This window comes from Salvelinus alpinus, chromosome 6, assembly GCF_045679555.1.
Source record: "Salvelinus alpinus chromosome 6, SLU_Salpinus.1, whole genome shotgun sequence".
Lineage (NCBI taxonomy): Eukaryota > Metazoa > Chordata > Actinopteri > Salmoniformes > Salmonidae > Salvelinus > Salvelinus alpinus.
In genome coordinates this window covers 40,100,783-40,114,554 of record NC_092091.1, presented here as the reverse complement: position 1 = coordinate 40,114,554, position 13,772 = coordinate 40,100,783, and the positions used below count along the sequence as shown (strand labels likewise).

The 13,772-nt window shown below is 42.1% G+C and overlaps 1 protein-coding gene across 1 annotated transcript; it reads right to left on the bottom strand.

Moving 5' to 3' along the window:
• Nucleotides 1–956: 956 nt before the first annotated feature.
• On the bottom strand, nt 957–5,474 carry LOC139578681 (insulin-like growth factor-binding protein 1). The gene is made up of 4 exons (XM_071406614.1): nt 4,923–5,474; nt 4,515–4,669; nt 3,951–4,079; nt 957–3,399 (listed from the first exon to the last, which is right to left on the bottom strand). Exons 1-4 carry the CDS (start codon nt 5,293–5,295, stop codon nt 3,289–3,291), a joined length of 768 nt encoding a protein of 255 aa, XP_071262715.1. The 5' UTR covers nt 5,296–5,474; the 3' UTR covers nt 957–3,288.
• Nucleotides 5,475–13,772: the final 8,298 nt, after the last annotated feature.

Genomic DNA, 13,772 nt, shown 5'->3' with positions numbered 1-13,772 from the left:
TCAAATCCCTGTCTCTCACCCTCACCCTCTCTCACTCTTGCCCTCTCTCTCTCCCTCTCTCTCTCTCTCTCTCTCTCACTCTCGCCCTCTCTCTCTCTCTCTCTCTCTCTCTCTCTCTCTCTCTTTCACTCTCGCCCTCTCTCTCTCTCTCTCTCTCTCTCTCTCTCTCTCTCTCACTCTCGCCCTCTCTCTTTCTCTCTCTCTCTCTCTCTTTCACTCTCGCCCTCTCTCTCTCTCTCTCTCTCTCTCTCTCTCTCTCTCTCTCTCTCTCCCTCTCGCCCTCTCTCTCTCACTCTCGCCCTCTCTCTCTCTCACTCTCGCCCTCTCTCTCTCTCCTTCAGCCCTGGAATGTGGCAAAGACGATAGATAAAGCGATAGGTCAATTTGTAAAAAACTTAAATGAATGTGGTGGTGCCAGGCAGGCTGGCAGTGGGCACATTGGGGACGTTGAGGGAAATACCTGCATTCAACCAAGACAAACAGAGAGCGGGTCAAAAGGCAGAGAGAGGAGAGAGAGAGAGAGCGGACGGGCAGGGCTGAGCTATGACTCTCTCTAGCCCTATTTATACCTGGTTCAAGCATGTAGCCTTTTTTACAGATCTTGTCCATGAGGACACTCTGAGTGTGTCCTCTTTTTTGTCAGTAGACGATTAAAAGATGCATTGTGATCTGATTGTGATCAGATCTTAGAAGTGTAAACAGACAAGATCATGTCAAGATCAGTACAAAATCAGGACGAAGGACGCATGTTAACGGCAGGTATAAACAGGGCTTCTGGTAAGGGAGCATAAAGACTGATTGATTTATTGATTGAATGTATTTGATCATTAAAAATAATAGGCTGCTCCAGCCAAAGACAACATTACATACATTAATGATTGAGGATAAAAACACAAAGCCAGAAGGCTTATTTTCAATGTAGTCTTGTTTGGCAACACGGTGACCAAGATAACATATTTGAGGTTAAACGTTTTAATTAAATACATATTTTTTTACAACACATCTCAATTACAAAAGTGTACATACACGAGTGAGCAGTCAGTCACTTTGGAATAATCTCTCCCTCTCTCTCTCTCTCTCTCATCATGCGTTCATGTTATATAAAGAACAGTGATGGCAGTCAGTAAAGAGAGGTAGGTCAAGGTAGACACCCATCAGAACAAGGGACAATGCAGGAGCATTACCCATCATGCAAAACCCACATTGAGTTTCTTGAAAGGTAAGAATGTCCAAATTAGTCGTTTTCTGCATTCACTGATGTAGCCGAGTGTCATCATGTATGAATCATATCAGAAATAAAAACAAACAAAACCATGTCAGTGAACATGAAAAACAATTAAAAGTCACATACTATTTAGAAATCCTTCTAAAATTAATTTGGGTCACACAGTGCTTTTGTTTGGTTCGTTTCAAAAGTAAACCACCAGACAAACTTCTTAAGACCTGGACCCAGTTTCCCGATAGCGATGGAATTTAGTCATATGAGTGTTTTAAGGATGCATTTTTCCTGCAACGGCCAAGGTCATTATAATTATTCCACAACACTGACAACGGATCAGCTCCTAGAGAGATAGTATCACCTATGGCTGTGTTACGCTCGTCGTTTGAATGAGGAGACCAAGGTGCAGCGTGGTAGGCGAACATCTTATTTTATTTAAAATGAACACTGAAAAATAACAAAATACAAAACGAACGTAAAGTTCTGCAGGCTACACAGCAACTATACAAAATAAAGATCCCACAAACTAAGGTGGAAAAAAGGCTGCCTAAGTATGATCCCCAATCAGAGACAACGATAGACAGCTGCCTCTGATTGGGAACCATACCAGGCCAACATAGAAATATAACATAGATTGCCCACCCTAGTCACACCCTGACCTAACCAAATAGAGAATAAAAAGGCTCTCTAAGGTCAGGGCGTGACAGGCTGCAAATATTGAAGTGGCTTATTCTAATTCTTACCCTATAAAGTAACCGAAAGGTTGCTGGATCGAATCCCCGAGCTGACATGGTAACAATCTGTTGTTCTGCCCCTGAGCAAGGCAGTTAACCCACTGTTCCCCAGGCGCCGAAGACGTGGATGTCGATTAAGGCAGCCCCCCGAACCTCTCTGATTCAGAGGGGTTGGGTTAAATGTGGAAGACACATTTCAGTTGAAGGCATTCAGTTGTACAACTGACTCACTATTCCCCTTTCCCTTTCCCTTAATAATGCACTGTCAAGATTTGGCAGATCACATGTTAGGCTACATATCATGAGATATATTGAGGCAAAATGTACCAAATAGCAAAGCAAAACTCAATTGAATGAACATGAAATAGATTTCAATATCATTGAAATATAGGCCTATGTAGAACATACTGTAGGAAGGCTATTTATCTTTTAACGCAGTCATCTCATTTTTCATTTCAAGGATCTTTTAATCGTTTGCTTGTTTGTAACACTAGCAAAGACATTGGCAACGTTCTGTTTGTAGTCAACTTCGTTGTGAAGTTATCGGCGGTCACAGAGAGACAGATAAACATCTTCTGTGTTCAGCAGAGCTCTTCTGTGTATGAAGTGAAAAACACATCTAACGACACAGCTGTTCTATGAGTGGTCTGAGGCAGTCGATAAATAATGAGTGTTTTCAAGTGCAGCTTTAGTAATGATAGTTTTGGGAAACAGTTCGGAGATTTAACGATGCCCCTATGAATGTTCTGAAGATTAACTTAGCCTTAAGATGCTTTTGGAAAACTGGGCCCAGAGCAACATGGAGTAACTCAGGGCGTTGATACATATATACACTTTATACACTGATAGTAATGCACAAATAATAATAATGATAATAATGAAAATAAGGCTAAATTATATAAATATTAAAATACAATTACAAATGGATACATACAGTACATAATGTGAAATAAGTAAGGCTGTAGAGTTAAAGAAAATGCATTAAAATATAAAAATCTCCTTTTTAGAAAAAACATGGATTTTCTCTTTGGTGGGGAGGGACGGGATCAGGATTCAGGGATTGAGGGTCAGGGGTCATCAGTCCCACAGTGATAATGTGTACCTGAATATCAAACACCACCATGGACAATTAATAAATAACAAGTATCAAAAGAAAATCAGTGGTTTACTGTGTGTGTGTGTGTGTGTGTGTGTGTGTGTGTGTGTGTGTGTGTGTGTGTGTGTGTGTGTGTGTGTGTGTGTGTGTGTGTGTGTGTGTGTGTGTGTGTGTGTGTGTGTGTGTGCGTGCGTGCGTGCGTGTTAGTGTGTGTGTGTTCTGCATCAGTGGTTGATCTCTTAAGAACAGTCTGCATCTCCAGACAGATCAGTGGATCCTGGAATCTTCTTTCCATTCCAGGAGGACACACACCAACACCTGCCTCTCTGTCCATCAAGAGACGACTCACACTGGTGAGAGAAAAGGAAAAAGAGAGAGAGAGAGAGAGAGAGAGAGAGAGAGAGAGAGAGAGAGAGAGAGAGAGAGAGAGAGAGAGAGAGAGAGAGAGAGAGAGAGAGAGAGAGAGAGAGATATTAGAATCCCTGGGTCTTTTTTACACAACTTAACACACCTCCACCTAACCACCTGTTCAGATATGCTATGACCCTCATCTGTGTGCAGCCGCAACCTACAGTACGAGGTAAACACACACCAACTCCAAGACACGAATGTACAGGAGCACACACAGAGAGGCACACGCGTGTATAGTCACACTGCGCCAAGGCGATGACATCAAAGCGAATATAGCTGAATGTGCTCAAAGGTGTAAACATTGCTATACAAATCTCTGCCTGAATACATATTATTCTTTATGGAGCTGTAGTTGGCACAATATTGGCTGCACACATACACACACACACACACACACACGCACACACACACGTGAGATTATTTGACACTGACAGGAATCATGAATTGGGCACCAATGCCAAGTGCACACACACAGATAAGGTATATCTACCTGTTTGGCTTTGTAGAGCCCGTGTTTGTCACAGTTTGGCAGGTAGAACTTGGCCAGTTTGTCTCCTAGCTTCTGCTGTGACTTAGCGATCTTCTCCAGAGCTCTCTGCAACTCCATTTGACAGGGAGCCTGGGAGGAGAGAGAACAAGGGTCACTTACTTGAGATGGGGACTTTCTGTATATTTGGGGACTTTCTGTTTATTTTAAGTGTTTTATCTATGTTCATTCGCTTCTAAATGTGTCTCTGAACAGGCTACATGGGTGACATACTAGATAGAGTATCTCACTAGTCATCTTGAGCTGCTGTTCTATCCTATCAACCCACACAGTCAAGGCCTGTTGTGGCAAAACACTGGTAGCCTATTTAGTCAAATAGTTCCATGATAGGTCATAGGTAGGCTAAAGAACACACATGTGCAGGCATGCACACACACACAAACTTCAAAGGCACTCGAACGCCCCCTTGCGGTTTGACGCTTAATACCCACCAACAAACATCCTTTGGTTTTAAGCATATTAAATTATAGTTGCAAAACGGCTACTAAATGTTCCATGACCGCTCACCTGCTTCCCCAGTTTCTTCCTGATTGCGCTGACTTTGGCTTTCATGCTCTCCTGCGCGTCCGCGGTAGACGGGGGATCGAAGGACTTGTTGTGGCCAGGAGGGTAGCGCGTGAAGCAGGGGCCTGAGACCTCGGTAGCGTTCACCTCTCCTCGATCTGGAGAAAAGAGCGAATGAGAGTGTCAAGAAGGGGAAAAGCAGAAATCACAGTATTGCACTTCTGCACAAATACATATGTAAATTATGAATAATATGCCATCTAATTATTATTAGCCTATCATTATCAATCAGCTATTAAAACGATAAAACACATGGGCTATTATTATCATAGGTCTATTACAGATATATGACATATATGCAATGTATAAGCTATCTATAGGCAAAGCATTCTGCAATATGGGGTTGAATACCTGGGTTTTGGGGAATAGGGCTCGCCATGCACACCGCCTGGCTGCGAATAAGGGACTGCAGCGGCTGGAGGTCGCCGGGTATTGGGGTGCACCTCAGTCCATACCCGCATGGCGCCGTGTAGATTCCGCACAGTTCCCCCGTCATCAGGGCGCAGACAAGACAGCATCCGCAACCCGGCTCACTCAGAACCTCCACACAGCCGTGCGCCACCACTGGACACTCGCTCAGCTTCTCCGGCGCGCACGGGGCGCATCGGATCGGCTCTTGCGCTAACACCGGGGACCCCAACAGAGACCCCAGTGCCACCGTGACCAGCACCGAGCAACATACCGCTGCTGCCACCAATACATTTTTCAGAAATAATCCACTCATTGTAAACGGAGAGTCTGGTAGACTAAATATAGAACAAGGAATAAAAGTAGTTATCAAAGGTTAGGTAAAGGACACATAACCAGGATTCGTTTCTGATTCGTTTCTGTTCCTTAGTTTCTATCCTTTCATTTTGGAAAATTGAATAACTACTCCAGCCATATTTATACCAGGGTCCTCGTAAAAACGTTTGAGGCATCGGCGTTATGAATGATTTCTGAAAAGAAGGTGTACTGATCTGAGGGCTTCTGATTGGCCCACGTTCGTCCGATCAGCGAGCTTATTTCAATACAACAACACTTCAATATTTATATTGGAACAGACGGTGCCCACATGTCGCGCTCTCTGTACACTGAAAAAAATAAAGGTAGTTAAAATGGTTCTTCTTCAGCCTTAAGGATCGGAACCTTTTTTTCAATTTTCGCCTCAAATGACCTACCCAAATCTAACTGCCTGTAGCTCAGGAACTGAAGTAAGGATATGCATATTCTTGATACCATTTGAAAAGAAACACTTTGAAGTTTGTGGAAATGTGAAATTAATGTAGGAGAATATAACACATTAGATCTGGTTAAAGATAACACAATGAAAAAAACATGCTTTATTTTCTTCAGCTTTGAAATGCAAAAGAAAGGCCACAATGTATTATTCCAGTTTAGGCGCAATTTAGAGTTTGGCCACTATATGGCAGCAGTGTATGTGTAAATTTTAACCTGATCCAATGAACCATTGCATTACTGTTCAACATGTTGTATCAAGTCTGCCCAAATATGCCTAATTGGTTTATTGATACATTTTCAAGTACATAACTGTGCACTTTCCTCAAACAATAGCATGGTATTCGTTCACTGTAATAGCTACTGTAAATTGGACAGTGCAATCAGATTAACAAGAATGTCAGCTTTCTGCCCATATCAGATATGTCTATGTCCTGGGAAATGTTCTTGTTACTTACAACGTCATGCTAATCACGTTAGCGCATTTTAGCTCAACCATCCCGCGGGGAACACACCGATCCTGTAGAGGTTTAAGGTTCCTTGGATAGCTTTTCCTGATAAAGAACATTTGAGTTAAGTGTGGGGTGTTTGACATGACATCTATGGTGCTTCAGATTTTTTAAATGTTATTGAAATATATGAAAGCCTGCAGATGTGTCACTTTCATAGCACACAGAAAATTGGCCAGTAACTTCTTTAGGGTAGGGGGCAGTATTTTCACGTTCTGATGAAAAGCATGCCCAGAGTAAACGGCCTGCTACGAAGCCATAAAAGCTAGAATATGCATATTATTATTAGTAGATTTGGATAGAAAACACTCTGAAGTTTCTAAAACTGTTTGAATAATGTCTGTGAGTATAACAGAACTCATATGGCAGGCAAAAACCAGAGAAAAATCCAACCAGGAAGTGGGAAATCTGAGGTTGGTCGATTTTCAACTTAGCTCCTATTGAAGATACAGTGGGATATTGGTAATGTTGCACTTCCTAAGGCTTCCACTAGATGTCAACAGTCTTTAGAACCTTGTCTGATGCTTCTCCTGTGAAGTGGGGCCGAAGGAGAGGGGATTGAGTAAGGTCTATCATGAACTGAACATGCACTGACGTTCATGTGAGAGCGAGCTCTGTTCCATCGCACTTCTGAAGACAAAGGAATACTCCAGTTGGAACATTATTGAAGAATTATGTTAAAAACATCCTAAAGATTGATTCAATACTTCGTTTGTCATGTTTTTACGGACTGTAATATAACTTTTTTAACTTCTCGTCTGTACTTTCCGCTGGACTTGCCCGCGCGTCGTGAGTTTGGAAAGTGTACTGAACACTAGAACAACAAGGAGGAATTTGGACATAAATGATGGACAGTATCGAACAAAACAAACATTTATTGTGGAACTGGGATTCCTGGGAGTGCATTCTGATGAAGTTAATCAAAGGTAAGTGAATGTTTATAATGTTATTTCTGACTTCTGTTGACTGCATAATATGGCAGATATATTTGTGTCTTGATTGGGCTCTGAGCGCCGACTCAGATTATTGCAAGGTTTGCTTTTTCCATATAGCTTTTTTTGAAATCTGACACAGCGGTTGCATTAAGGAGAAGTGCATCTAAAATTCCATGCATAACAGTTGTATCTTTTAGCAATGTTTATTATGAGTATTCCTGTAAATTGATGTGGCTCTCTGCAAAATCAAAGGATGTTTTGGAACTTCTGAACGTAAGGCGCCAATGTAAACTCAGATTTTTGGATAAAAATATGAACTTTACCAAACAAAACATACATGTATTGTGTAACATGAAGTCCTATGAGTGTCATCTGATGAAGATCATCAAAGGTTAGTGATTCATTTTATCTATATTTCTGCTTTTTGTGAATCCTCTCTTTGGCTGGAAAAATGGCTGTGTTATTCTGTAAATAGGCACTCACCTAACATAATCGTTTAGTTTGCTTTCGTCGTAAAGCCTTTTTGAAATCGGACACTGTGGCTGGATTTACAAGTGTATATTTTAAATGGTGTAAAATACATGTATGTTTGAGGAATTTTAATTATGGGATTTCTGTTGTTTTGAATTTGGCGCCCTGCAGTTTCACTGGCTATTGAAGAGGTGGGACGCTACCGTCTCACGTACCCTAGAGAGGTTTTAACTAGTGTTGATTTTTCAGTGTCACATTTCTAGTGTTGAGTCAAGAGTTAAATTAACACTGTAGTTAAATTAACACTCAGCGGTGTAAAAGAACCCCAGTGTTAATACAAGAGTTCAACCAAAACCATGCCCATCATTATCATATTTCCCAGCATGCTCTATTACAGGTTGAGTTTTATAATTGTTTGTTCCAATATCTATGTTTTCACATGTACATTAATCAATTAATTAATCTTATGCAACGCAAATATAAATGGCATATATTTTTCTAAACTATTTGAATCTGTGACTTGGATTTCTTGCCCTCGTTACAGAAATGGTTATTCCAGATTATTTGTTTAAGGTAGTCTGGTACCTTAGTCCTTCTAACCCTGGCAGTCCTTCTGAATGCAGGTTGATGGTGAATAAAAAATCAAAATGGTGGATATCCTCACTTCGACTGTATTCCAATAAGAATTGCACATCACTTTGCAAACCAGCATAGTGTGACTTGCAGGTCTGATGTAGCTTGTAAACTATGAGTTTCAGGTCTCTGTGTTACAATGAAACCAGTTCCTACCAACAACAAAAAACTTGTGAAATGTATATTTTAATCATTTAAAGACTTTAATGAGAAGATATTCACTTAAAATCTCATTTGCTCCAGGGCCACAGAACTGTTTATGAATGAATGCAACAAGAACATCTCTGTCACTAGCAAACACAGTCACAGGTGGCACTGGTAACTCTAAAATTCACTCAAAAGGCACCCTGGGAAATATGTAAATAAGGTTTGAAACCTTACAGCAGGGTTATTCAATGTTGATCCTGGAGGGCCAGAACATTTCTGGTTTGGGATTTTTCTATGGTTCTTCAAAGAACCATCCAATTTATGGTTCTTCAGAGACCCTAAAATGGATCCCCCATGGCATTGCTCTCAATAACCTTATTTGGTTTTTGATTAGATTTTTAAGAGTGTAGGCACAACATCAACCAGTGACGCTGTTTGATGTTGCAAGTGGGAGAAGCAATTCTGTTTTCTCACGCTATTGCCAAAATAACCAGCCTGATCTCATAAACTAGACATAATGTAGTAAAAGTGAATCCGAGACACTCAAATGTGAATCGTTTCAGTCAACTAGGTGTACTTCACACATCACTACTTCAAAAATCAAATCAACTTTATTTGTCACATGTGCCGAATACAACAAGTGTAGACCTTACCTTGAAATACTTACAGTACTTACAAGCCCTTAACCAACAGTGTAGTTCAAGAAGAGTTAAGAAAATATTTACCAAATAAATGTAAAAAATAATACAAAGTAACACAATAACATAACAATAACGAGGCTATATACACGGGGTACCGTTACCGAGTCAGTGTGTGGGGGTACAGGTTAGAGGTCATGTAGGTAGGGGTGAAGTGACTATCCATAGATAATAAACAGCGAGTAGCAGGAGTGTCAAAACAAATGGAGGGGGTGGGGGTCAATGTAATAGTCCGGTGACCATTTGATTAATTGTTCAGCAGTCTTATGGCTTGGAGGTAGAAGCTGTTAAGGAGCCTTTTGGTCCTAGACTTGGCGCTCCTGTACCGCATGATGTGCGGTAGCAAAGAAAATAGTATATGACTTGGGTGACTGGAGTCTGACAATTTTATGGGCTTTCCTATGACACCATCTATTATATAGGTACTGGATTGCAGGAAGCTTGGCCCCAGTGATGTACTGGGCCGTACGCACTACCCTCTGTAGCGCCTTGCGGTCGGATGGCGAGCAGTTGCCATTCCAGGCGGTGATGCAACCGGTCAGGATGCTCTCAATGGTACAGCTGTAGAACTTTTTGAGGATCTGGGGACCCATGTCAAATCTTTTCAGTCTCCTGAGGGGGAAAAGGTATTGTCGTGACCTCTTCACGACAGTCTTGTTGTGTTTGGACCATGATAGATCGTTGGTGATGTGGACACCAAGGAACTTGAAACTCTTGACCCGCTCCTCTCCAGCCCTGTCGATGTTAACGGGGGCCTGTTCGGCCCTCCTTTTTCTGTAGTCCACGATCAGCTCCTTTGTCTTGCTCACATTGAGGGAGAGGTTGTTGTCTTGGCACCACACTGCCAGATCTCTGACCTCCTCCCTATAGGCTTTCTCATCATTGTCAGTGATCAGGCCTACCACTGTTGTATCGTCAGCAAACTTAATAATGGTGTTGGAGTTGTGCTAGGCCACGCAGTCGTGGGTGAACAGGGAGTGCAGGAGGGGACTGAGCACGCACCTCTGAGAGGCCCCAGTGTTGAGGATCAGCGTGGCAGATGTGTTGCTGCCCACCCATACCACCTGGGGGCAGTCCGTCAGGAAGTCCAGGATCCAGTTGCAGAGGGAGGTGTTTAGTCCCACGGTTCTTAGCTTAGTGATGAGCTTTGTGGGCACTATGGTGTTGAACGCTGAGCTGAATTCTCACATAGGTGTTACTTTTGTCCAGGTGGGAAAGGGCAGATGGGGAGTGGAGTTGAGATTGCTTCATCTGTGTATCTGTTGGGGCGTAATACAAATTGGAGTGGGTCTAGGGTTTCCGGGATGATGGTGTTGATGTGTGCCGTGACCAGCCTTTTAAAGCACTTCATGGATACCGACGTGAGTGCTATGGTGCAGTAGTCATTTAGTCAGGTTATCTTCGCTTTCTTGGGCACAGGAACTGTGGTGGTCTGCTTGAAACATGTAGGTATTCCAGACTCAGTCAGGGAGAAATTGAAAATGTCAGTGAAGACACTTGCCAGTTGGTCCGCGCATGCTCTGAGTAAACATCCTGGTAATCCGTCTGGCTCCACGGCCTTGTGAATGTTGACTTATTTAAAGGTCTTGCTCACATCGGTTACGGAGAGCGTGATCACACAGTCGTCTGGAACAGCTGGTGCTCTCATGTATTTTTCAGTGTTGCTTGCCTCGAAGCGAGCATAAAAGGCATTTAGCTCATCTGGTAGGCTTGCATCACTGGGCAGCTCGCGGCTGAGTTTCCCTTTGTAGTCTTTAATAGCTTGCAAGCCCTGCCACATCCGACGAGCATCAGAGCCGGTGTAGTGGGATTCAATCGTAGTCCTGTATTGATGCTTTGCCTGTTTGATGGTTCATCGGTGGGCATAGTGGGTTTTCTTATCAGCGTCCAGATTAGTGTCCCGCTCCCTGAAAGCAGCAGCTCTAGCCCTTCGCTCGGTGCGTATGTTGACTGTAATTCATGGCTTCTGGGTGGGATATGTACGTACAGTCACTATGGGGTCAACGTCGTCAATGCACTTATTGAAAAAGCCGGTGACTGAGGCGGTATACTCCTCAATGCCATTGGATGAATCCTGGAACATATTCCAGTCTGTGCTGGCAAAACAGTCCTGTAGCGTAGTTACCTCGTTACCACTTCTGTGTTGAGTGAGACACCGGTATTTCCTGCTTTAGTTTTGCTTGTAAGCAGGAATCAGGAGGATATAATTATGGTCAGATTTGCCAAATGGAGGGCGAGGCAGAGCTTTGTATGCATCTCTGTGTGTGGAGTTAAGGTGGTCTATAGTTTTTTTCCCCCTCTGGTTGCACTTGACATTCTGGTTTAAATTAGGTATTTAAGTTTGCCTGCATTAAAGTCCCCGGGCCACTAGCAGTGCCAGTTTTGGATGAGAATTTTCTTGTTTGCTTATGGCCTTATACAGCTCGTTGAGTGCGGTCCTAGTTCCAGCATCAGTTTGTGGTGGTAAATAGACGGCTACGAATAATATAGATGAGAACTCTTTCGGAAGATAGTATGGTCTACAGCTTATCATCAGGTACTCTACCTCAGGCAAGCAATACCTCGAGACTTCTTTAATATTAGACATTGCGCAAATAGACAAATAGACACACACCCCCACCCCTCGTCTTGCCAGACGTATCTGCTCTGTCGTGCCGATGCACTGAAAACCCACAGAGCTCTATATTATCCATGTTGTCATTGAGCCATGACTCGGTGAAACACAAAATATCACAGTTTTTACTGTCCCGTTGATAGGATAGTCTTGATCATAGATCATCCAGTTTATTTTCCAGTGATTACTCATTGGATGGAGATGGAGGGTAGTAGCGGTTTACCCACTGGCTGACGAATTCTCACAAGGCCCTCTGACCTCCGCCCTCGATATCTCCATCTTTTCTTCACGCGAATGACAGGGATTTAGTCCTGGTCTCGGATAAGCAGTATATCCTTTGCATCGGTCTCATTAAATAAATAATCTTTGTCCAGTGTGAGGTGAGTAATTGCTGTTCTGATGTCCAGAAGCTATTTTCGGGCATAAGAGATGGTAGAAGCAACATTATGTCCAAAATAAGTTACAAACAATGCAGAAAAAAAATAACAAAATAGCACAGTTGGTAAGTATCCCATAAAATGGCAGCCATCCCCTCCAGCACCATTATTCATGTGTTATTCAATGCATTTCAATGGACTATAGCAGTAAAGGCCAAATTCAACAAAAGAAATGTATACCTAAAGGGGTCCTAAAATTCTAAATCCAATAACTAAATGATAATCTTAAAACAATTCCATATGTTAGCTTATTTTACATTCCGGGCATTTTTTTCCAGTCCCACAAAAAAACGCAACAAGGTACCTATGTAAGCATTAACTGTCATTCAGAAACGTATTCCAGTGTCTGCCTGCCTGCCTGCCAGCTGCCAGGTTTTTATTTTAATTCTGGTGCCGCTCTGCACATACAAGTTTGTTAGCTAGCTTGTAAACTAGCTCTGGTCTACCTCTCAAACTCTAGGCACCATTATGTGTAATGTATTGGATCTTAGTCATGATCAAGGGATATCTCTGGTCAAACGTTAGTTAAGCCAACTCTCTGAAGTTCAAAGACATTCAAAGTGCCTTCATAGAAGCTGCTCCTCCGTAGGTATAAGTCTGTGGGCCTAATTCAGATAGTGTCATCACAACAAGATGCCCAGCTCTTCATGCCCAGCTCTTCTCACCCGCAAAATTGAATAGCTTTCCCGCTCCATAGCATGCTGCTCTATCCATTGGTGAAGTAATGTAATAACTTTTCTGGCGTTCAATCCTGTCCAGAACTTTATTTTGCTGGTCGGAACAGTGGAACGAAATTCACAAAAATAATGGTTCTGTTCAGAACTAAACGATTGGGAAATGATTTAGGTTCCAACCCCTGCCACTATGCTTGTGGGGGAGAACCAGCACAAAAGTAACACTTTTAGCTTTTTTCCTAATTACTCAGAGATTGATAGAGCGAGAGACACCCTATTTTATGAGAAACAACTTGCACTATATGTGTTCTCAACAATTAACAACTTTAATTTAATTTCTAGGGTAAATGAGTTGAAATGAAATAGACCGTGAACAGAACTCCGGCAAAGTTACTTTTGTACCTGCCGGCGGGTTCGGGGTAACACTGCCTTGGGACAGAAGTAACAGCTGGCGGGAAGTGCACAATATCTGTCTTATCGCCATGCTTCTGGTTTGTAATGCTCGTTACTTTCAACAAATGTACTATCTGCCATAATTTCATGTTTGTGTCGATTTGAATAATTAATGCTATAGGTTTGATATTTATGGAAATGAACCATGCGTCAACATTGCAATGTTGCGCAACCACAATATTTTGCCTTACAATATTGATTTGACTAAAATGGATCATATAATAGCTATATTAACCATAAGTTTCTCAGCTCACTTTAATGACAATGTAGTAAGAGTGTTTTTCACCGTTTTTAATAACTATTCATGCTTGGCATATACTGATCAGGTGCCCTTGTCATTCATGCTCCTCGTCTCTTGATAGAATAAACATCTTTATTCTCGTCACAAACGGCAAATTCATCATGCTTATCA

What these genes read in the sequence shown, in the direction of transcription:
- LOC139578681 (XM_071406614.1), bottom strand. Translation starts at nt 5,295, where the DNA reads ATGAGTGGATTATTTCTGAAAAATGTATTGGTGGCAGCAGCGGTATGT. An exon ending in CCCTATTCCCCAAAACCCAG is followed by an intron (nt 4,670 to 4,922) that starts GTATTCAACCCC and finishes TCTTTTCTCCAG; the next exon opens with ATCGAGGAGAGGTGAACGCT. An exon ending in GGAAGAAACTGGGGAAGCAG is followed by an intron (nt 4,080 to 4,514) that starts GTGAGCGGTCAT and finishes CTCTCCTCCCAG; the next exon opens with GCTCCCTGTCAAATGGAGTT.